Here is a 24,550-nt window from a genome sequence, read left to right on the forward strand (position 1 = left end):
CCAATCCTGAGTTTGCTTCTCGATATTTTGATAGAAAATCTCAGCGAACGCTTTTCTTTGAGGATAACAGGGCCAGCAGGCACCTGGAGAGGGCTGTGATGGGCCCTCAGGTGATGCTGAGGAGGGGACGTGGGCTCCACGGGCCCTGGTGCTGTCCTGTCCCCGGGCACTCGGTGTCCAGCTCAGCGCTGGGATCCCGTCAGCAGTCTGACCTGGGCACTGCTCCTAGTGGAGACTGCCCGGGATGTGGCAGGGGCTGGCGTTCCCCGGCTGTGCGTGGTAAACACTCCTCTGTTCTCCCTCTGCTCCCGTGGGAAGCTTGTTTTCAGCTCATGGGATTCACAAGCATTTGTCTCCCTCCACGGGCAGGAAGAAAAACCTCTCCTGTGCCACTGCCCACAGGCAAATTGTTGTCCGGAACACCATGGGGGTGCATCACCAGATGGCATTTATCTCTATCTCCACCATAGGGTGCGTTCTGATCACCTCAGTGCTCGCTCTGGTTTATGAGCGTCCCTCCTCCGCTCAGGTTGCTTTTGTAATTTAAAATAAAAGCAGGTTTCTTTAACACAGTCACAAGAAAAGTCCAAGTACGCGGTATGACTGGGAATAAGTGTATCTCTCCTGGTTCTGACACATGTCTATTTTATAGTGGGCAAAAGGTTGTATTGTAAAGAATAAAACTAAATAGAGGGCAGACCAAGATTTCTGCCAGCCTCCAAGTTCACATCCCTTTAGTCTGGAAGGTTAGAATGGCCACAAGTCTCAAGTAGGTAATATTTTAGGAGAAAACGTTCTTTCTGTGACAGTTTTCTGTCAGTCTTTCCAAGATTACGTCTATAAAGCTTGTCTGCTCCGCTCTTGTGTAGTTTTTGTTGGTATCTGGCCACATCTTCTTATTTCTTTATGCAAAATCATGTGCTTATTCATGACTTTTGCTTCACATACACAGTCCCTGTAAACGTGCCCTGGACATGCCTGACAAATCACTGCCTCCTCTGGGCTTGTTTCTCAGGAGAGTCCCAGCATAGTCCAGCTACATTCAGCAACAGTGTTTGTACAGGTGATAAGCCGTGACTGCACACTCATGTAGTTGATGTTTTTATAAACACGTCTCACTGTAGCCATCAATATGCTGCGCAGTTTTAAGTATTTGCTCTACCCGTGAAGGAATTTTCCTCCTCCACTTGCTGGCATGGTGCTGCTGGTAATATCTTCCCTTTTCAAAACTGCTTAGTGAATTGTGACTTCAGCGGCTCCACTTGACCCTCTCATCAGGGCTGGACGTCACAGTGTTGAGCACCCTGTCTCTGACAAGCACGGCTTTTTGGAACTGAGAATACACACAGTTGTTGGGTGTTGCTGGATATTGGGGCTTGTGTCTACCCTGAAAGTAAAACACAAGTGGTTTGAAATGAAGCCAAAACCAAGTCCTCGACTTCAGTGTGTTGTCAGTTTCTGAAGATCTTCGAACGCTGCAAGGGTGAAGGAGAGATCTGGAAAGGGAGGACGACGGGGTCAGCAGCTCGTCCGGAAGGGACCCGTCATTTTGGTCAGACCTCACCCGCATGAGCTGCGACAACTCCAAGAACTCTGAGTTTTTGCCCCAGGTCGATGTTTTCTTGTTTAATGAGATGATCTCATGAATTCATACAGAAGTTTTATGAAAATCTGGATTAACAATGGGAAAAATGAGGAGGCAAGAATTTTCTGTGTCTTTATAGCGCACTGTAGTTAAAACTCAAGCTCTTTACCATCCCAAGCACACACGTGTGTAAAGTGCCAGGAAGGTGAGGATAGTGCCTTTGGAAGGGAAAACAGGTACTCTGAAGAGGTAATGTAGGAACAGTTTCAAATCAAGGATGATTTAAAGAAAGGGAATTAGATGCCTCATATTGAATCAATATGGGGAGATACATGAGGCCTGTTAATAGTCCATGAGCTTTCTGGAGACACATTTGGATCTCAGAGGAATGGAACAGCACTTTGTGTCTTCCAGCTCTCCCCTTGTTTATCTCATTGCGTCAGCCCCAGATAAAGGGTGGGATTTGTAAAGTCACAGCCTTGACCTGTTCACTTTGTCACCAAATTCACCTCAGACACTGAAAATTCTGCCTGCCGCTTTCTATTTCTGGCTTTCCCAGGAGAGAGGAATTCAGAGAGTGAATGGAAAGGCAGCACTATCGGTTTAAGGAGAACAATTAGAGACCTGTGTGTGCGTCCCCACTCAGCTTCTCCAGGGAAAATAGGTGCTTTCAAAAGCTGCTCTGGTGTTAACAGCTCCTCTAAATCTGTCATTGTAGCTACACACATTCCATTCAGCATCCCCGGAAGAAAAAGAATAGCATCTTCTGGATGAAGAACCTCCACTTTAACCTCTACAAATGTCAATTGTTTCAAACCTATATGCAGCACTTAGCATCAGGGTTTACTCACCAGTTATTAACAGCATCCCTTGCTACACTTGAAAATACATTCTCAATAAGTTTTGGCTGCAAAACAGCTTAAGTACTTGGTAGTTGTTCCAGTCCTATCTGGCTTCTTCCCTTCCTCTCATTTTTCTTGAACCACTGTGCATTAACAGTTTTCCCATAATAATATTTTATCTACTTTCCAGAAGACCAGAAATACTTAAAATGTTTAGTGGCTCCCAGGGTATGGCATGAATTCATCTGTTTTAGTTGATCCTCATTTTTAAAAACCCTATGGTAGGCAAGGTGTCAGATTTTTCTATCTTGATTCATGGGGCCTTTATTTATGTGCAGCAAGGACTAGTCTGCTCCTTTCACATGTGTCTGGGCAATGTCGAAAGGTAATTACTATTCTGGTTTAGTCTAAGTGGTGACTTGGCCAAGAGAGATTTCATATCTCACGATCTGTTTCTGTAAGTCATGTCCCTCAAGTGAATTTGCTCAGGACTCTGCCGGCATCCGGCGGCCGTGGGTACCAGCACGTGCGTTGGTGGCAGGAGTGTTTCCATCAGGTGTGGTCCTCCGCGCTTTGCCTGACGAAGTGGCTTCGCACCGCCCGCTTCAGCCCAAACCTGTGTTCATTTTCACGGAAGCTGCGGGGGATTTAACATCCAAGAAGAGCCCTCTGCACACCCCTCATGGCAGCAGCTCCTGCTGGGGTCTGCTCTGGGGAGATGGCTTAGATGCCGCAGGGGAGAGCGTTTCTCGGGGTGCGCAGCGGTGCCTGTTGCGCACACAGACGTCTCCTCAAGAGCAACAGCCCCTTACGCAGGGATGCTCAGCAGAGCGAAAAAGCAGCAGCCTTGATGTGTTTCATTATAAATGTCCTGGAATAACACTTTAGGCCCTGTTCAAAGCCACATTTTTAATGAATGAGTAATCTTTTCCTCTCTTTCTAAGCTGTTACCTCCTCCAAACGCGAAGGGGAGAGGCAGGGAAATCATTCACCTTCCAGCCGGCGGGCTGAGCAGTGGATCCGGAGCAGGAGGTTGACAGGTTGAATATGTCACTGCTGCTCGGGCAGGGAGAGACAGATCTTGCACCTTCTCTTGGAGAAAAACAGACGTGCTCCCTCCACCTGCGAGGAGAACAGCGATGTGAATAATTTCATCCCTTCCACCTCCTGGGAACCATTTGCGTTGAGTTTTAAAGCCATTCCATGGCTGAAACTCAACTGTTCTTCCATGCTGTGCTGGCTGCAGCAGAGCTGTGGGGAACTGGGTGCCTTCCAAAGCAAACAGCCTGTTCCGTGTCCAGCCGGGCTGCGGCAGCTGCGCTAGGAGAGGGGGAGTAGTACAGACACCGAGTTGGGTGTTGGCCAAGCTCTGGCAGCTCCTCTTTGGGGATGAGCTGATGCTCCTCCAGGTACATCCATCCATCTGCACCTGGTGTGCCATGTGGGAAATGGTTAAACAAGATATACTGCACCAACCAGCAGGGAATGGATGAGGGTACGAGGTACAAATGCCACTGTACGTCACCCAGACTGGCGGCTGCTCCAGGTGTCTCCTGGTTCCACTTGCGGGGAGGGCTCTGACTTGCCTTGGGCTGATCCTTCACCTCAGACCTAGGGCTGGTCTTCTGCAGCAGAAGTCATGGGAACTTTTCCTTCTTGAAATAGCGTAACAAAATGGTGAGGTATGAAAAACAGTCTTTCTATGGAAAAAAACGTTGGGTAAATTACTTGTGTGACTTACAGAAATGCTTATGTTCATTTACACAGACTGCAAAATGTGTTTTCACAGTGCCATTAGCCTGAAAGGGACCTCCTGGGTCATGAAACCTGGTTCCTTTGCTGCTGTGCAAAGTCTCTCTTATGAACTCACCGCAGGGCAAATCCCCATTTTTTCCTTGAATGTTCAATGGGGAAGAACTGCAATGGGAATATTCAGTTGGCATATTCCCTTTTACCCATGCTGTCACCTCTTATGCATGCTCTCTCTATTCAGTATTTCTTGAAATCTTTATATATTCTTACTTGTAAGCTGTGGCAGCTTCCCAAGGAAACAAGGTTTGTGGTTACCTGGGGTGTACTTTGTGGCCGTGCTGAGTGATGCTGAGGCCCATCGTCTGCGGGCGGGTACCCAAAGCTCCGGTTACACCCCAGGTGTGCAGGGCAGGATGTTGGGATGTTTTCCAGCTCTGACAGACATTTCATGTAGCACTGGGCAAGTCATTCCACTTCTCTTTCTGACATTTCCCTCCTCTACAGTGTGTGTTGCAATCTCTATCTGATTTTATCAGTTGAGAACAAGTTCTTTAGGACAGAGGATTTCTTCCTATGCTTATGTGCAGTTGTGCCATAATTAAGGTCTCTGGGTATCACCCTAATTCTCACTATACCATCACCAAATCACTTGAATAAATTACATATCATGGATATTAAATGCTCAGCTCAGTTTCAGTGCAAAATAAAAAGCTCAAATGATGGTAACTTAAACTAGCAATAAAATAGCCAGCATTATGCTTGCAAATACTTAATTTGCAAATGTTTAGAGAATTAGGCACCTGCTATAAATCCTTATCGTGGGCTTTGCACCCTGTTGGCAATCGGTGAGCTATATCTCACTTCATTACGCATGAATGTGTAATTTTCCAAAAGCATAAATGCGGCCTCTGAGGACAGGCACATTAACAGCATTCGAATGAACCCATTTGTTTCCTACCCAGTGTGTTTGTCTTCCAGCTCTTGGTCGCAAGTGCCAGTGGAAAGGTTAATGGCTCCGAGTTCCCTGTCAAGCGATACGCTGATTTAACCTCTGCGATGTCTGGAGTTTTCATTGGCTTTGCCCTTTAGAGTGTTGGAAGTAAACAGCTGCATCCTGCGTGCTGGCGGGGATGGAAGAGGCTCTTTAAATGATTGCACGTGTCCAGGATTAAATGGGGTCGTGTCTCCCTCTGTCTCATTGTGGGCCTGATTTGTGGGGTACACGATGCTTTGGGAGCACTTGTGTTTGCTTCAGCAGTCTGTCTGCCGTTTAAACGCCCCAATGGCCACCAGAGCAGCTGGTCTGGTCACCCGCGGGCGCCGGGCAGCGCTGGGCCGGGTCCACGCGCAGCGTCCCCAGGGCAGGGCAGAGGGAACACCCAGCCGAAAGGTGCGACAGTGCCGTCTAAGGGAAGGGTGAGAGGTGCGATAGGTGTTTTCGGTGGCACCAGGACCGCTGTGCAGCACATCTAGGTAAGGTTGTGCTAAAGTTTGAAAAGTTTCGATGTTAACCGATTTTGACAAGCAGGGGGGCAAACTTTGTGTTTAAAAACCAAATCATATGCAAAATTTTGCTCAATTCTGATGAAAAAATCAAACTGAATGTGTTTGTTTTGGTTTTTTTTCCCCTCTAAGATATGGTAGAAAAAGATATTTTCTGTCAATGGAGAGCTTATAAGTCAGGAAAGTGTAGTTGAAACCAAACCAAGCACACCAAGAAAGCTGCCTAATTCAGCATGTCCATTTAAAGATGGGTAGAAGATATTCTGATGCTTAGAGGTCTCAGTCCCAAGGTCTGCTGACATTAACAGGGCTGCAAGTGTCTTGTTTTCAGGGCACCTTGAGTGGATTAGGAGCAGAGCCACGCTCAGATGTAATGCACCTCCTTAGGCACCCGGATTGGAAAAGTGCAGCCCAATTAGATATGCCCCAATTATTACTATTATTTGCTACTTAAGAGCTGTCATTGAAGGCTCAGCACAGGATGATATGAATACATACAAGAACAACAACTACGAAATAACCTGAAGGCTTTTGAAATCTCTGCCTGAGAGACAATGAATGAATGCAGCTGGCTGGGACGCAGAGGCGGTGCCGAGAGAGCTGTGCAAGATTCCATCAAGTCTCAGTGTTGTCTAAATCTGGACTCTGAGCTATTACAGCAAATAAGTAGTATTAAGTAGGCAGGAATGGCTGTCTCTGAGCAGAAGGAATATTTATTTCTAAGCTTGAGTAATAATTACTATGGTGAACTCAATGAGTTTTAGAGGAAATAATGAGGCCACGATTACAGAGGTGGGATGAGAAGCCAAACCTCAACTGTGCAAGCTCGCGCTTCCTCCACCAACCTCTCGCTTTATTTCCTGCTGTCCACTTGCTGTGTTAATCTGGAGTTTGAATGAAAGTGTCTAAATGCAGCCTTGCCCCCGGGAGAGGGAGTGGGTTTGTCATCAGGGACCTGTCCGAGTCAATAACATTTCCCCCGCAGCCTGGAGCTGCGCCTCCAGATCTACCATTTTGGTCTGAGTTAACAGCTCATGCTCTGACAAATTGCCTGTGATTTTGTTTGTCGTCCCTGGGTGGATGTGCCCGGTCTGCAGATCAGGTAACCGGCTGGCCCTGTGTCTGCGGTGGGTGTTTCAGCCCCGTGAAGAAAACCCTGATTTGTGGGGTACACGATGCTTTGGGAGCACTTGTGTTTGCTTCAGCAGTCTGTCTGCCGTTTAAACGCCCCAATGGCCACCAGAGCAGCTGGTCTGGTCACCCGCGGGCGCCGGGCAGCGCTGGGCCGGGTCCACGCGCAGCTGTTGGGGCTGCGGGTGCTCTCGGGCTTACGGCTGTTGCAGCTACAACCCGTGCTTAGGAGACACCCCCTGACTGCGACAGCCACAGGTGATGGAGCTACAAGTTCAGGACCTGGTAGAGCATTTGAGAGGCTGTGAATGAGGTTTTGCTCTCACCGAACAGCTGGGGAAGCAAAACTGGCAGTTAGCATTAGCTGCACTGTGAACATGGTGGCTTAGTCCTCAAGCATCAAGGTCATCAAAACTGCCAGGTGACTTAGGGCTTGTGAGACGGAGTAATCTCTGAGAGGAAGAACGGGCCGGCAGGTGCTGCAGAGAGGCACCCGAGGGGGCTGTTTCTCTGGCCGTAGGGCTCCAACAGCTCTGGAAGGACGAAATCCATCCCCATGGCCGCCTCTCCTCAGGCTGCGTGAGATCCGAGCGTCTGTTTGTGTACTTGCTGGAGAAGTGATTTTCCTTGAAGCATGAGCTGGTTTTTAAACACTGTGGGCGTAGTGACAGTCTGTAATTCTGATCATGAAATCAGATCCCGAATGAGGGAGAGGCAGGAGAAATTCCCATCGGAGCTGTCGCCGTCAGGATTCTCACGAGCTGTTCCCGGTCTCTCCTCCGTGGCTCGGGGGGACGTTCCCTGACCCTTCACATGCAAACCCCTGGAACCCACATGTCGCACCAGCCCCTCTGCAAAGGGCTTTCCAGGGGCTTTTAAATTCCAGCTGAAAACGCAGCCCTTCCCTTGCCAGTTATTAATTGAGGTGATAATATTATTGGATCTGCTCTGAACTATTTGGGAATTCAGTAACACTGCAGTCTTTCTTTAGGCTGTGAGTTCTGACGTTCCAGACCTGCTTGAAATCAATAGGATTTGGGTGCCAAACTCCCTTAGGCTCCATTTGCAAATTCCAGCCTTTTACAGGACCGTGCAGTAGTAAAAGCAATGTGGGGTATGGGACATTTTCTGCCGCCTTCTTCTCCTGATTCTACTACCTGCTTTCACACTAAGTTGGTATAGGCAGAAGTACGGTAAAGAATTTGCCAAGTGCGATACATGAAGGCTATTTCTCTTGCCATTAAAGTTTCATGTAAAATTCCACAGACAGGTCTTGGTCCTATTTATAGGTATCTTTCTTGCCTTCAATGCTATTATTAAACTCTTTTGTTACAGAAAGCTAGTTCAAAAATGGGCTGACCTGGTAAATAAAACATAATGCTTGCTTTTTGCTAGCATACTTATCTCCACAGAGCAATATACCGGAAAATATTTCTCCCATACGTTTTTGTCAACACGTTATTGCATATGCCTGTTTAAGCAGTAAACCAGTTTGAGTACATTCCCAGAGCTCTTGCTTTTCCTATTGATTCCAGGTGGGGATTACAGCAGCAGCACGGGGTGACTCCTGACCCCAGGAGGAACGTTCAGGAGGAGCTCGGCATGGGGGCTCTGGGGACAGCGGCTGCCTCTGCTGCACCCCTGCCACTAAACCTTCCTGCGCCTCGGGCCTCATCCTGCTGGGTGATCCTCCGGATGCTCATGAGGACCGAGCACCCAGGTTAGTGCTGCTGTGGGACGGGGAAGCAGCAGAGCCCATGGGGCGCTGCAGGTAGGCGGTGGGAGGTGGGGAGCAGGTGGGTGGGAGAGCTGTGGGGCCAGATCGTGGGTTTGGGGTTCATTTTGGATGTGTGGGCCATGCAGAGATGGCACTAAAAGCATGAGTCCTTTGGAATGGACTGGGAGGAGGAAGCAACTTTATAGATCCATCTCTAAGTATGCCACTTTATAGATCACTTTATAGATCCATTTCTAAGTATGCCATAGAGTTTCATCAAAGAATAGAGTTATTTTTGCCCTTCACTAGCTTTGCTGAGCAAGACAGATCATTGCTTCAACCATATTCCGATTTTTTCTCCAGTTCAAAGACTCAGCCTACCGTAAGGAATTCCCACTGTTGTAGCCTCTCTGCAGCCAGAGAGGATTGTCCTTTACTAAACACCGTTGAACGAAAAACAGTCTGTTGGAGATTAAATCCTCTACTAGTCTGCGTGAACCCAAGACAGATTAATCACATTTCAGCCCCGCTGGGAGGGCATCCATGAATTATGTTCCTAGCTAAATGCACAGGGCTGCACTTATTTTTCAGACACATGGAAGGAAACTGCTCTAGGTGACTCAGTTACAAGTCGAGCAAGTTACTTTCAATGCTACCTCATAAAAAGTGAAGATTAGGGCTAGAGAAAATAGAATCAGCCGGGGAGGGAAGATGATCTCACGTTAGCTGAAACTGTGTCCACACTGCTGTGTTTCAGTGATGGATCCATCTGTGTGGTTCCTCTGTGAGGTTGTGGGGGGCAGCTTGGGGTGTCCTGGCCAGTGAGCCACCCTTAGCTGGTCCATGTTCTGTTTATGCATGTTTACACTGTACTACTCAGTGTTAGAATGGATGTGAACCTTGGATGTTCCAACAGCAGAGGGGAAAACGCGGAGGACCTGGTGTGGTGCACAGGTAGGAGGTGGTGGCCCTACAGGGAGATGCTGAGAGTCCCCTCAGTGCCCTCAGCTTACTGTGGTTTGCTGGGTTGGTGTGAACTATAGGTACATGTAAGGAGGTTTCCAGCCGACTCCAGACAGGTCTCTCTGGAGAAGCCATTTGGCAGTAGAACTCCTTATGAACGTCAGGTGCAACGTGCTGCTATGTGCAAGGCAGGAATAGGGACACGGCATTTGAGCTGGAGCGTTGAACGCTGTCTTACGTCTTGTTGGTGCCATCACCAGGGTGGCTGAAATACAGGAGTTCCGCATGACTAACTCGGTTGGTATCCACACTGGAACAAAAATGGAATAAAGTTCGTGAAATAACGTGGAGCGCGCCTTTCAAGGTGACCACAGGTCTGGCAGATAAGGGGCTTGGCTGCCAACATGAGGGGCTTTGTTCAGATCCCCGCACTGGGTGCTGGGTGCAGGTTTGTTGGGTTGGACTTGGGTAATGGCTTTGCTTCTTGCAAGGCTTTAAGTGAATTAATTGTTCTGTGTAGAAATGACATTTTTTGAATAGAAGAAAGTATCTGAGGAGCTCTAGTTCAGCACCATGGTCCAAAGGAGGTAACTACCTGGCTCACCTGGAAGTATTTCTCAATTCATGACTTTTCACATCCCCTTGTACTTGATGGGATGAAGCAACAACCAAAGAGCAACTTGCTCTGTCCTGAAATAGCTCAGTTACTACAGAGAGTGCACTTCCAAATATGGGTAGAGTGAAGTTACAACCCTTAGAGTTATAAAAAGAACCTATGACAGCGTGTAATCTAAATTGGACCTTGAAAGATCAATCAGTGATTGTCCCTATCATCTGTGGTAATTTATGCTCATTCTGAGTTGCTTTGATGCCAGAGATAAGCCTGACATAAGAACCACAGATCTGAAGTCAAATGGGGGACTCAAGAAGTGATTACATTTCTGGTTTGATTTTTCCCCCTTCATCTGAGCTATGGTTATGTTTATTAGAAACGTCTTCCTAACTTCCTCCATTGTAACTCGAAACTCCCATTGGCTGGACACGCCGTCCATGCCTTTTGCTAGGAATTAGCCTTTGGAGGGGTTTTCAACCCGGTATTTTTAGCTGAAAGTTTGAAACAAGAGCAGAAGCGATCCCCTTGGCGACACTGGGCTGGCTGCCCGCCCTGCCCAGCCTGGCCCTCGGGCTGGCCGCGGGTTCTCGCCCGCGCGCTGCGCCACCGAAGGCCCGTTGACAGCCAGCAGCAGCCGGGCTGCCCTGCGGCCCGTGGAACCCATTGTCTGGGCAATGTCGAAAGGTAATTACTACTCTGGTTTAGTCTAAGTGGTGACTTGGCCAAGAGAGATTTCATATCTCACGATCTGTTTCTGTAAGTCATGTCCCTCAAGTGAATTTGCTCAGGACTCTGCCGGCATCCAGCGGCCGTGGGTACCAGCACGTGCGTTGGTGGCAGGAGTGTTTCCATCAGGTACGGTCCTCCGCGCTTTGCCTGACGAAGTGGCTTCGCACCGCCCGCTTCAGCCCAAACCTGTGTTCACCCGCCGCACCGGGTCACCAGCAGCGCGCTCGGTTTCCTCAGGGCTCCTGAGAGTGAAAAAATTAATATATAACCGTAAGCACAAGAAAGTTCCCGACTGCCTGTGCTGTTGTTTATACATTTAGATGCTGTGATTAAATTACATACATAATGCATAGCGTTTGTAATACATTATTAATAATAATAATGCTGTCTTGTGTTATTTGGCTAGAAGAGGCATGCTCCGAGTGATGGTTCGTTGGTCTATTCACACACAATTTTCATACATCTCTAAAGATTACCATTTTAACAGCTTTCTGTATGGATACTGCCAGGCAGTTACATTTAACAGTGCATAAATCTAATTCCCTCCGCACTCAATTTTCTCAGGCAGCAGAATCAATTTGAATCTGTCAGGATTTTATTCTAAAGTCTGTTAATGCCTCCTGCCTTTTTCTAGATTTCCTCCCCTTCTCTCTGTCTCTTAACAATCTCACTCTTTCATGAATTCATTCAACTGCACAAAAAGATGCCACACTGATACAAACATTCTTTTATCTCATTACAACAGAAACCTAATTAGGTGTGAAGGAGGCACAAGGAAGGTCACAATTAGCCCTCCAGCAATAAAGGTTAACAGTTGTGAAATCCTATAATAACGCTCTTGAACTCTGTTATTATCAATAATGACAGCCTTTGACAAGGTCAGGTTCATTATTCTCAACCGCAATCACTGGGGCGCTCAGCATCCTGGGCTCACCAGCGTGGATGTGCAGCCCCTTCCTCCCCTTCCCTTCCCAACGTGCTCGGTGTGTGTCGGCTCCTGACGTGGACCCGCTCACGCCGCGGCCGGCACTTCGACCTGTTGGGTAGATTACTATGTTTTTGTATTGAGCTTGTGCTGAAGGATCACTCTCCACGCTTTTTAACTATCGGTTAAAAAAATAACGTGTGTAGGTTTTCCTCTCCATGCTTGAGTGAAATCATTCTGCCCAATTAAGAACTTTAATGGAGATGGTAATAACCAAGTATTGGGAACTGTATCCTGGTAATGCAGCACTTCAGAATAGAGTGGAAACACATGCTTTGCCATTAAAAGCCATTGGCGTCTTTGAAAGGCTTCTGGGGAACGATGCCAATGTTGGGGACCTGTTGTATCTGCATCCACTCTGAAATCTGTAGGATGCAATGGATTGTACAGCAGGCATTTTAAACAACTCTTTATGGGCTTGTTTTTATGCTGGTTTTATGCCTGTTGAAGAACACTATGGGGCAACTTGAATCCACCAGACACATTAATCTCCCCGTTGACTTATAGCAGGGCTCTTGAAGAAGCAGGGTCACATCCACGGCTGCTAAACCTTGAACTTACTGCTCAGGTTTCCTTTACAAGGAAAATGTGGTTCCATAGTCATTAATATCAGATCCGTGCCTTGCCAGATCATCTTGCCCCAGTCAAGTGTGGGCATGTGATTTGATTTCATTTTAAGAGGTGGAACACATGGTGGGGATTTAATGCCAGCTCTTCGTGCCGGCAGTTTCAGTTGGATGGTCTCTCATGTGGTGGGGAGTGCTCAGGTACAGAGTGAACAAGCAGAGAGAGCAGTGCTTTGGGCCATCTGACAATGCTGGTTTGGGCCCATGACGACAGATTTACAGGGCATCTGCCCTGAGGTATTAGAAAATGCCAAAGCTGTGATTTGCTGCCGCTCTGGTATGTTCACTTGATTCTGAGTTATATGCTGGGAAAAAAACGTGTCCTTTTGCTGCAGTGAGCAAGGCTTCATGCTTTCACCTGCTCACTCCTCTGTTTTTAAGGGTCAAGGACCATATTGAATCTTTATTTTCCAGTTCACCTGGAATGTGGCTAATTACTGAGTGGTGCGTAAGTTGTCCGAGTCTGCTCCTTGTCTATCAGAGCGAGGGAGGCAGGGAGGGGCAGTGCAGGTCTGAGCTCTCTTACCTTGGCCTTGAGGGGTTACTCTTTCAATTTAGGCACCTCAGGGAAATACTGATGCTTAGTGTTAGGTGTTAAGCTTATAGAAAGTAAAGCCACAGAATGTGTATTAAGGGTGTGGGGCCAGAAAAAACAAACGTTTGATGTACATACTAAAAGTAAGTTATAGATGAACATATCGTGGATGTTTGGTTCCCTCGCTTCTCAAGGCAGATTCTTGTGTCCTGAAGTAAGACAGGATTGTACCGAGATAGACAGCGATTGCTGCCTCCCGCTGGCTCTCCAGTTAATGCTGCATTTGGACTTAGGACTTGTACTGGCATTAAGCTTGATACTATTTAGTATTAAAAAAAACCCCAAAACCCACAGAATTTTCAAAATACTCTGTCTGATCAGTCTGCTGGAAAAATAGCAACAAACCAGGATATTCTTGAGATGATTTGTGCCTCCTAGAGAGGGCTGGGTGCTTGCACAGACGGCTGTGCAGTTTCAAAGCTCGTGTGAGCAGCGTGCACGGGTTCGGAAGCACAACAGCGTCCGCGCTGCCTGCAAACCCAACCTCACGCAGCGCTCCGCAAGAGCAAAACGTGCCGTGAGCAATTCTGAATTCATGGTTGGAGGCTGAAGTTCAAACCGCATTTTCAGAGAGTGCAGACACAGATCACTGGACACCTTAAGGATGTTCTTCCCATTATCTTGCTTCATTGCCTCCCTGCTTCCAAGCGCACCGGGCGCCCAGAAGCCCGTTTGAAGCTGGTGTGAGCTGGCGAAGCTCTGCTGGTGTTCACAGAATGGTGCTGATTTACACCAGCTGAGCGTCCGGCTGAATAAACACTGTACAGTTGAATGACAATTTGTGAATGTGCGCAGTGAGAAAAGGGACCATAGAGGGCAAATCTGTTGAACATCTAAACCAGATGTCAACAGCTGTCCCACTATTAAGTTCATAAAAACTAAGCAAACAAAAAAAAAACCCCAACAACCTGCCAGGAAAAAAAGCATTTACAATTGGATATGCCATCTGAAAATGCAACATTAGTCATGTTGCTTGTATTAAAATTTGCTAACGTGGTCTCTGACGCTCCGAAGCTCCAGTTCTGAGAAGAGCGGATTGTTGCATCCCAAGCGCAGAGGCTGAAGGCTCCTCACAGTGACCGCGGAGTGATGAGAACCCTCCTGTCGGTGCAGCGGGTCAGACACCCCGCCAGTGCATCTTCCACCCCTCCCTCGGACAGAGTGCACAGTATACAAAAACCTGCAGAAAGGACACGTTTTGGCAGAAAATGGTGACCTTTATTTGTTAAGCTATTCAGTTCCAGGAGGAAAATTCAGCTGTGTATTTTTCTAGTTGTCCTCATACCAGTCACTGGGCATTAATCTTGCTCATGTTTCTGTATCACCATTTCTATACAGTTGGTAGGAACTTTCATTTGCATAAGGCAGCAGATTTTTATTTATAAAGCTAAGGACGTGTCCTTGTACTTTAGCAAGAAGTTTGTTGAATGACTGACATTAAATGCCAATTTTATCAAAATATTGATTGACAAAAGTTCTAATGCTGCCATTGTATCATATAGAAATATCTAATCACTGCTTTATCCAGCCAGTGCAATATGTTGCTTGCCAGACTAGGAAATGATATATTAGCCATCTGGGCAACGGGCCCAACCCTGGGCCAGATCAGCACTTCAATTAGCTGCTGATGGCGTTCCATTCGAATATTGGTTTCAAAGAGCACTAAACAAGAATGTTGTGCTTTGATTTTCAGATCTAATTACTTCCATCAGGGCTATAAATGAACTCATTAGTCTTAGTGGCTCTAAAACCTAGAGACAATAGGATGTTATTGCTATTGTTCTCCTGCTTTCTGCAAACATTATTTTCAACCTGCTCTTAGGACCCGCCATCAGCCATCAGGATTTCGTGACACCATCTGCCTTAATTTTGCAAAAGAATATTGTATTTTTTCTTTTTCCAGTGTTTGTCTCGCTCAGAGGGCAGCACACCGTGTTCCACAAGCACCAGGTTTTCACTCGCACATGTAATTGCCCGATTCCCCCCCAAAGAGAAGGAAAGCAATGCCTGGAGAAGGCGAAGCTGCTGGTCCCTGTGCCCCAGCACTCCCACTCCCCCCGAGAGAATAAAGCTTGACCTGAGCGGGTCCGGCTGGCTCTGGAGTCACCGCTGGGAGCAGGACCGGGAGGTCCAGGCTCTCCCACGGTAAATTGGACAATAATTCTGGGAGGAAAAGGGGAAAATGAATGAGCAGCTGTGGTGGGGAAGGGGAAGGCAGCGCTGCCCATGCAGGGTTACCCGATTGGATTGATGGTGTTTCTTGACATTAATAAACCGAATCCAGTGTTGTCATTAGTTCAGCAGCGTATTGCAGTGTTTGTTAAAGCCTTAATCTTGCCGAACTTTCTTTAAATTGAATTGAACTTCACTTGGTGAAGGTTCCTTTGTTTTTCTGGTCTCGTTGCCCTGCGGAGGAAGGATGCCGTGCGTAAATAAAGGAAATTATGCTTTGCACCACTGACATTTAGTAAATTAAACCTGTAATCAGTACAGTATGTCTTAACCATAATATTAATGTGGCTAAAACAGTCAATGCTATCATGCTTAAAGCCTAACACCTGTTTTGTGTTAGCATCTGGATAGTTATTTCATTTTACATTTTGCTAGGATACTCTTTGATGAAATCCATAACTCAGGTGTAATTTTTGGCTCCCAACCCAGCATAAATCCCAGAATAGGACTCAAAAATCCTGCTCTCGTAAATTTCTCATAAATTTTGCCAGCCTGTTGTGATCATGTTGGGAGTTTAGGGGAGTGAATAAAAGTGCTGAACCCTTTGACATGACTCAGGGTTTTCCCAGCAAGCACGTTGTCTCCGGCCCGAGTTTGGGTGTGTACTTGGGTGATATTTTCCTAAGTGCTTTCCATGCCATTCTCAGTAGTTCTGCAGCCATTTTCAGGTGTTTAAAAATAGAATTATGCCTCTTGTCCTTTCCCTCATGCATTTTCCCACCTTCAGGGGAAAGGGTTTGTTTTTCTGGATCAATTTTTGAAGAGATGGGAAGAAGGAGAGCTGGGAGTCTCCCTCCATGGCCACTGCTCTGTCTAGAAAGCTTCGTGTTCCCTAGGGCCAGCTCCCCTAAAAGCTAAACTGCTTCCAGTTTTAGGCCTATTTGGACTAGAGAAAAGCAGGCAGATTATACACAGTTGTCAGGGTTTCTGTCAGCAGATCGCTCTGTTGGCTTCTGGCAAGTGTTTCTAACCTGGTCCTGTCCTGCTGTCCTGGTGCACCCTGCCCAGCGGGTTTCCCCTCATCAGATACCTCAGTTTTAGTGTCACCAGCCGTAGCTTTGGGCAGTATTATCCTAAAAATGCTGGAAAAAATTAGAACGAATGGGTTGTCACGTTTGACATAGAGATTGTCCAAACACGGCTTGCTTTCGGTGTGTCACAAACCACGCGAGACTGAGGAATGAACGGGAGATGCTGAAAATGAGAGACTTCTCAGCAGCCTGGTGCCCGCAGCCGGTCTGCTGCTCCCGCGCTGCCCCTGCACCGCCCCGCCGAGCCACTCGGAGCTCCCCTTCCGTCGTGACAATACGGCAGTGGGTCCGTAATGACAATACGGCAGTGGTTTATTTGAAGGCTGAGCCAACTTCGTATCAAAGCCAAGTACGTCTGGCTTGGCAGCGTGAGCTGGCGCTGGAGCCAAGCAGCTGGAGCCAAGCAGCTGGAGCCAAGCAGCTGGAGCAGACTGTTCATGTAGTTAATAGAACAAAATCAGAGAGAGCCTCAAGTTCTCTCCTGTAAGAGGTCAAGCGCAGTGCCAGAGCGCAGGGCCAGGCTTTGCATCAGGCTTTCTTGGGTCTGTCCCTACGTAAACTGCAGACCCAGCTCCCAGCTAAGCCTTGATTCTCCTCTCCTGTCCCACCTCTCCTGGCTGAAGAGGTTTGCCGTCATTCAGGGTGTCATTCCTCACTAATTTAACCCCTTTTCTGGAAGCAGGGTGTGTTCAGGTGCTGGATAGGATGGGCTCCAGAGATGTTTCAGGTGTCTCTGTCTGAACCATGGACTGAGAATGAGAAGGAATCTCATTGCGTTACAAACAATTACAAACTCAAGGCACACTTTTTCTTGTCTAATTAACAGTTCTACCCATGGAATTTAATCCACGTGTGCTCATAACACACCACAAATGAGAAATCTGGAAACCCATTTTCAAAGCACTTTCCATTATGTGAATAGCAGGAGAGGTACTGTAGCTTTTCAGATAAATCCAAAGGTCACCAGCCTTGGCTGTAGGACTTAGTGGGTGAAATACCCTTTCAAAGTTATTTATTCTGGCAACAGTAGGCTTTTAATGGTCAGGGGAAAACATAGGAAGAATGTGTATATAGGGGGTGTTGTGCCTATTATCTATGTATAGGTAGCGTGTGTATTATCTGTGTTTGTTTAGCTGAAGACAGGCATTAACATTCTGTTTCAGTCTTAATTAGTGGCTGATAAAAGCACAAGGTGATACTTAGCAGTCTTGACAGTGTAATTTATCTAAAATTTCCTAATAATAGGGTTGCAGCAGTCTTGGAAGGGCCGCTTTAATGACTTCCACACAGTTAAGGTTTGGTACCAACAATATCCAATATGTTGGTTGCTTAGGAGACAAAATTAAACAAAGCCGAACTCATTTATTTCTCCCTTCTTTACTGCACAGAGGATTATCTCAGTGCAATATTTTTCTCTGTTAAATGCCCAAGCTTTAGGTGTTCATAAGAATGAAAAAAAGAAAACCCTAACAGTCCAGCTCCCCTATTAAATCAGCAGATGGCTCCTGGAGCCAAATTAGGGCCCTGTGCTGGAACAATCAGAGCTCTGCTTCATCCAGTGCCCATGTTCAGAGCCGGCAGCGTTAAATGAGAGCCCCACACAGTCTGCTCTGAGAAACAGCCCTGCTGGCACTGACCTCTTCCTTTGGATAACTCAGCGCTGTGCCATCAATCGCAATTGCACAGACGTCTTTGCAATTCAGTAGACCTTGTATGGACTGACTTTCCCAATATTTGTTTAAGATGAACTGTATAAACTTGTTATTAGTGGCCTGCCAGAGCGCGGGAGATAACAGTGTTTGCAGTAGGCTACATAAAATACAGCACCTGGGCAAGGTGCACTGAGCGTGTTCCAGCACATGCTGTTGATCCAGGGTCTGCTGATCCTGCTGAAGGCAAAAGTAAAACTCCCAATAGCTGAAGTCAGGGCAAGAGTGGGTCTTGTCTCGGTTGTGCAGAGATTCTGAGCTTAGGATGTCTGACTTATTAAATTTATGATGTTTTTTCAAAGTCTCTGAATTCACCTATGAAGTGCAGGCAGTAAATCAAGGCTGCAGAGGGATCTGACTGATCTCATCCCTGTTGTACATCTGCACAGCCCTACTGCTTTCATCACGTCTTAGCCCTGCTCTGCAGCAGCTGGTGTGCTCCGGGGTACAGCCCTTTTGGGGTCTGTTCTCAGGCCCGTTGCTGACCCCAGCGCAAGGTGGGGTTGTTGTTTCCACGCTCTCAGCTGCAGCATCAGAACTGCAGTCTCCACTCGCCCTGGGAAACCCTCTGTGGTGGATAAATAAGGTCCCTGAAAAGCTGCCAGAATGTTGGTGGGGGGGAATCCCCTTCTCAGGAAATAACAGAAGTGCGTGTCTGATGGGGGTCACTAACACCAGTAACCAGAGCATCCGATCAGAGGTCAGGAGAGCACCCCAACATCTGCACATATGGGAGCATTTATTAAGCAATCAAATTAATTTTCACTGCTTGATCATTAATTGTTGCTACTTAAGACTGACAAAGGAAATCAAAGTCCTCACTAACCTAACAGTAGATTTCTCCCCATTAACCCAAGTCCTTTCAAGGACTTGGTGCTGATTTACAAACACAAATATCAGGAAGGACAAATGGTGCCAAATCGCTGCTTTTCCCGTTTTTCCTGTCACCCCTTCTCAGCCGAGGAACCTGATCGATGCGCAGGGACGCACTGCCCCCCACTGTCACTGCACGGCGCTGCCTGTGCGGGCAGGAGCCAGCCTGCCTGCTCCTGCCTGTGCGGGCAGGAACCAGCCTGCCTGCTCCTGCCTGCTCCTGCCTGTGCGGGCAGGAACCAGCCTGCCTGCTCCTACCTGCTCCTGCCTGTGCGGGCAGAAACCATCCTACCTGTTCCTACCTGCTCCTGCCCGCACAGGCAGCAGGGTGCAGGCAGGAACCATCCTGCCCTGCCTTTGAGCTTCCAAACCCGACCTTAGCTTCAGGGAGGGGGCCGGGAAACAGACCCATTATTAAGAACCATGTTGTTCCTTTCAGTTGACCATTACAAAATGTCTATTCCCACCCCCGCACAGAAAGCCTGTGATGGGGAGGAGTAAGGAAGCCCCCCGGAACAGCAAGGCTGAGGGCAGCTGATGTATGGGCAGGATTTCATTTTTCATTGGGTTTTTCTCTCCCTGCTCTCTCTTCCGCCCCATAGTATCTCTGCATTGATTTTTCACTCTGCTTGTTTCTAAATGTTTATAAAGTATTTAAGGAGCCCAGGGAAGAGAAGGTCTCTAAGTACTTAGTGGAGAAAGAACACCAGGCTGCTCTGTTCCTGCTGACACGGGGCAGCGTTTGGTGCCCTCAGGACACGGAGTGTCCGGGGTGGGGATGGTTAAAGCAGGAGACATCTCAGTGCCGCCCACCTACAGCCCCGAAACAGCACTGCCATTTACAGCTTGAGCAAAACCAACACACCAGTACACGATAAAGGAAACAAGTACACATTATTCAGCATCTAATGTTTGCTCTGGGCAATGAGCTTTATTTTCATATGAAATACTAAATTACCTCCTTGTCTTGCTTCCCACCCACTGACTAAAGTCTTCTTGATGAAACAGGAATGGAGATGTTATTAAGCCAATAAATACATTTATTGGTACTATCATACTGTTCATTACAGAAATGAAACCAATCAGGGTCTTCATTTAAACGCACAGGAAAGATGCAGGAGTCCCTGTCCCAGTGTTTCTGATACCTGGCGCGTTGGTGCAGCAGCAGGGTCCTACCTCCCCACTAACATTTCTCTGTTACATTGCTGGGTGTTTCTGTTTCCACACACCACTGTGGCAGCCTCAGAGCACCCAGTCGCACAGCCGTGTGCTTAATGAGGGCAGAAAACAGCGCACACAAAGGTGGAAACCACCTCTGCTCGCCCAGGTGCAGGAGGTTCCACATGCATCGGAGGAACTAGACTCCATCTGGTTTGCATCAAACACTAATTTCTGCATAGGTTTTTACCGTTATTGAAAGATAAAACATTCACTGTCTAAAAAGAGCTGAGGAACGAGGGAAATCCTGAAAAGCCTTCTTTTTTAAAGTTTAATTTGATATCCCTGCTTCCACCTCATCATCTTTCTTGAAGGTATCAAATGAGGCATCTTTGAAAGCCCCGAGGCTTGGCTGGTGCTCTGTTCTCCTCCCCTTTTCACACAGCTTCATCCAATTCCTCTTCAGTGGCCCAACTACTAATTAGAGGATCCTGCTCCGTGCTGCTGTCCTGGTGTGGGGGTCGGTGGGCTGGGAACTGGGAGAAGAGCCAGATGTCTGTGCTGGACCTGGAGGGTGGTGGGTGAGCCAGCTGGAGCTCTACATCTGTGTTCAACGTGGGACCTTGCGGGAGACGCTCAGCACCACCAGAGCTGGGTGAGTTGTAGTGTGAGAGGCAAAGTGCCTTTGGTGTGTTTGGAACCTCAGCCAATGGAATATTTCAGAGGAGTCAGGGGTGTCCTAACGAGGTGGGAAGGTAAAATGAAGTCTACAGCAGTTTCCTTCTGTTGCCACATGTTGCATGCTTGTTTGTTTGTTTGCTAAAATTAAGTCCTCAAGTATAAACAAAGTGCTTGTCTGACTTCTGCTGGCCCTTCTGCTTCAATGTTCTGAAATTCTGGTCTTTAGAGCACTGTGTTTTCCTGGGGGCTTGGATGCTGACAGTGCCCAGATAATTCTGCTGTTTCGGGTGGGGGTGACAGGGAAGCGACAACGTTTGAACCGTTGTGGGTGGTTGTGTGTTACGATCTGCTTGTAACCGTTGGGGGAAAGCCAGCGGAGTTGGCATCTTTCATAAGCAGTTGTCCGAAGGAAGCTCTTCTGCTGCGGTTGAAATGGTTTGCAGGAGGTGTCCGTTTCAAAGAAGTCCGAGCGGAGGATTTGGGAAAGGAATGTTTGTTTTCACTCCTTTGTTGTGTTCCAGCTGTTTTTCCAACGCTTCAGCGAAGTGGCTGCTTGTTTCCAGACAGGAGCATTTTGAAATTTCTCTTCTGCAAAATGACTTGAGTTTTTGTTGTAATTCAGAGTGGCAGCAACATTTGAAGCATCAGGGTCCTCTGTAGGTTTAGAATTCACCCAGTTCCAGGTAGGGTACAGTGTCTGTTTTGTAAGCTCTGTTTGTAGTCGCTGCTCCTTTCACCTCTGTGGGTCTTCAGCCTGGCCCGCAGCTGTGAGAACGTTTGCTAGTGCGCTAACAGACAAAGTCTTCTGACCTGTCAATTGTACGGGTTTAGTCATTTGTGCAATTAAGAGTTTTGTTTGTGAAAGAACAAATCTTATAAAATGCAACACTTGAAGAATTTTGATAGGCTAGCGCTAGGCTGAGCCTTTAAAACATGTCTGATATCAAATGGGTTGGTCTGGTTCTAAATAAAGAAGATGGAAGGTCTGTCAGAGCTGCAGCGCGGGGGCTGCAGGAACCAGAAATGCCGGTGGGTGGGGGAGTTCTCGGATTTCTGTAGCGTGCAGAGCTCCATCCAAAACAGCGCAGCAGGGGCAGCGTCATGTACACAGACCGAGAGGCTGTGCTCTAAATGGATGTTGGCTCTTTTCTACACCAGTATCTCGGACAGGGAACGTCTGCTTGGGCAGGGACTGGGCGTAGTGGGGAATACATCCCGTCCAGGGTGTTCTTCTGGACCACACTGCTCTCTTCTCATAGTAGCTAGTGTGTTGCTGCTGTGGAGGAGTCCCCTTTGCAGGCACACGGTACAAACGGCAGCAAAGCCGTGTCGCTGTTGTGGTGGGATGGGATGGGATGGGATGGGATGCTGTGCGGGCGGGAGGTGCAGAAGCAGCCGCTGTCCCTGGCCACCCCAGGACTGAGCTGGGCTGCGTTCTGTGCTGCTGGGCCCATGGACAGGACACGGCGCTTCTGGGGTCCCAGCGGTTCCTTAGGCTTCCGTATCCTTCCTGTGTTCTGATAAACCACCAAAGCTCAGAGTTATTTTAATTTAGATAATCCCAAACTGGAAAACAGCGCAGCTTACGCAGTCAATAAAACAAAACTCTCTCTTCAGCACCGCACTGACAAGTCTCTGAAGAAGGACACACAGAGAATCTCTCCACTAATATTAAACTGATTTGGCCATTTTTATTCTATAAAGGAGGCTGGTTATGAGATTTAAAAAGACTCATATATCATGCTGCCTCATTAATTTTCCATTTGGGCTCAGCTGTCAGAAGATACCGTATTAAACTGCTGCCTGGAGTAGTCTTCAGTGGCAGAGAAATGATGTTTGATACCCTTTGCATTTCACACAGTCTGTATAAAAGGTCTCCTTGATTTGCCGTCCCTATTATTTTCTGTCAGAGAACCCTACACGGCCTCTCCAAAATAATATCACCTCTCCAAAACCCTGAAGGTCTATTTGTGGTTTCCATGGTGACAAAATGACCCATAATGTTCTTTGACTACTTCAGTAAATGAAGGACACAACTGGGCCTTTGAAGAATAATAGATTTTTTTTTTCTTTTTCTTAAGAAAAGGCATACTTGTGAGCTCAAAAAGCGGGGGGTGGAGGATGAAAAAGATATTAAGGGAAGAGATTTGGCTTGTAACTCAAAGGGCTTTGTGTCAGCAAGTACAGCAGACAGCACTTGTTGAAAAATAGACCTTGAGCCATCTGCTACCAAAACAGAAGTGGGATATAGCCCTTGCGACGGCTGAGATGAAGGAGCTTTTGCTGTAACTCATTTTTACAATAGCTGTGCTACTTAATTCTGGGTTCGGTGACGTGCGGCTGTGCGCTCAGAACGGTTCCTTGCGGGAGCGGTCGGAGCGCGGCTCCGCTGCCTGGGGGCAGGACGGGTTTCCTGTGCTGGGGGTGCTGAGGGGAGGTGCTGGGCAGGGCCCCTGCTGCCTGAGCCCCTGCTGGCTGAGCCCCTGCTCGCCTCCCTGCTCTTCCCTCCCGCTGCTGTCGGACCAGCTGGGATATTTTGCCTGCGGCCTCTCTGGGGTGGAAAACGTCCCTTGCTGTGTGATGAACCTGAAGACCCCTGTCTCTTGGCCACTTTGTGTAAAACCAGCAAGAGATTTGGAAATCACATTGTTTTCTGAGAGCTGCTACCCCAGGAGCATTCACAGCATGCTGGACGTGGCTTTTTAAACAAAGCCTCATCTTGTAGGCGAGGAAGGTGAGACAGAAAGCAGATAACTGAGCTCAGTGGAGCGGTGTAGAAGCTTTGCTGGGTCCGTTGGGGAGGAGAATGCAGGTCTGCTCTTCCTTCCCTGGGGTACTTTGGGATAATGCTGTTTCCCTAGGCCAGCTAAAGTTCAGTTTTCTTTGGTATGTGTTCCCAGCCTGTCTGGTGATGCTGTTCACCATGGTAAGCTGCTGGCCTCGTCACGCACTGGGCAAGAGTTGGGTAGTCAGCCAGAAATGTGGACCAAGGACAATTAAAATGCCTTTGAGTAGTAAGTGTGAGATTCCTGGATTGCAGGAGCAAGTACTTCCAGATGGTTCGGGCGGCCTGGGTGGGTAAAATCCCAACCCCTGAATTCTCCAAGCGCTGAGGGGCCCGCGCTGCAGAGCAGGAAAACTGGACGTTCCCCGGAGCCTGTCGGTGATTCCTGCTGCTGGAGTTATCGCGCGTTTCTTGCGGTGGTTCTGGCCTTCTGGGTATATTCGAGGACTTTATCTCCCAGCCCTGGAAGAAACAGGAAGCACAGAGATGACTAATACTTTAGATTTTATTCCGGAGTGCTGGTGGTTTGCAGATGTCCCTGAAATGACTTTAACAGCTGTTCCCCCGAGGATGCTGGTGCTGCAAGAGAGGACCAGAGTCTGGTGCACTTGGCTGCTTGCTGTTTACCCCACACTTTGGTGTTTTTCTAGCTTGGGTGATTTTTTTGACCTAAAAATAAATTAATAACACTTAAAACAAACAAACAAAAAAACACAGGGCAAAAAAGCAAACAAAAACCCAAATGACAAAACAAACAAAAAGCAACAAAATCAACAAAAACATTTGCATCACTGGCTGCTTGCTTAATACAGGACTCTAACTGGGGCAACTTTGATATAAACAGAGGAAGAAAGGAGGGCAAGATCAAGCCAAAACCAGTCTAAAGCCACCTTTACCACCTCCCTTGCCAGTTTGAGGTGGAACGTTGCTTGGTTCCTCTGGTTGCGTGTGCGCGCCTTTGGCGGGAGGACTGAAGTCTCTGCTGCTTCCCCGCTGTGTGAACAGGGTCCCCCAGAGCCCCGCTCTGGTTTCCTCTCACC

At 47.7% G+C, this 24,550-nt stretch overlaps 1 protein-coding gene across 11 annotated transcripts in view; it reads left to right on the forward strand.

The window, feature by feature from the left end:
* GALNT9 (polypeptide N-acetylgalactosaminyltransferase 9) overlaps positions 1 to 24,550 on the forward strand; it is a 395,114-nt gene that overhangs the window by 176,642 nt on the left and 193,922 nt on the right. For 10 of the 11 annotated variants that reach the window (XM_065033318.1, XM_065033315.1, XM_065033317.1 and 7 more), the window contains one exon: positions 8,349 to 8,533. In XM_065033318.1, coding sequence (XP_064889390.1) covers positions 8,349 to 8,533 — 185 coding nt within the window. Of the gene's footprint in view, positions 1 to 8,348; positions 8,534 to 20,561; positions 20,700 to 24,550 lie in introns of those variants that run through there. The other variant, XM_021286691.2, reaches the window with a different exon arrangement.

This window comes from Columba livia, chromosome 17 (genome assembly GCF_036013475.1).
Source record: "Columba livia isolate bColLiv1 breed racing homer chromosome 17, bColLiv1.pat.W.v2, whole genome shotgun sequence".
Lineage (NCBI taxonomy): Eukaryota > Metazoa > Chordata > Aves > Columbiformes > Columbidae > Columba > Columba livia.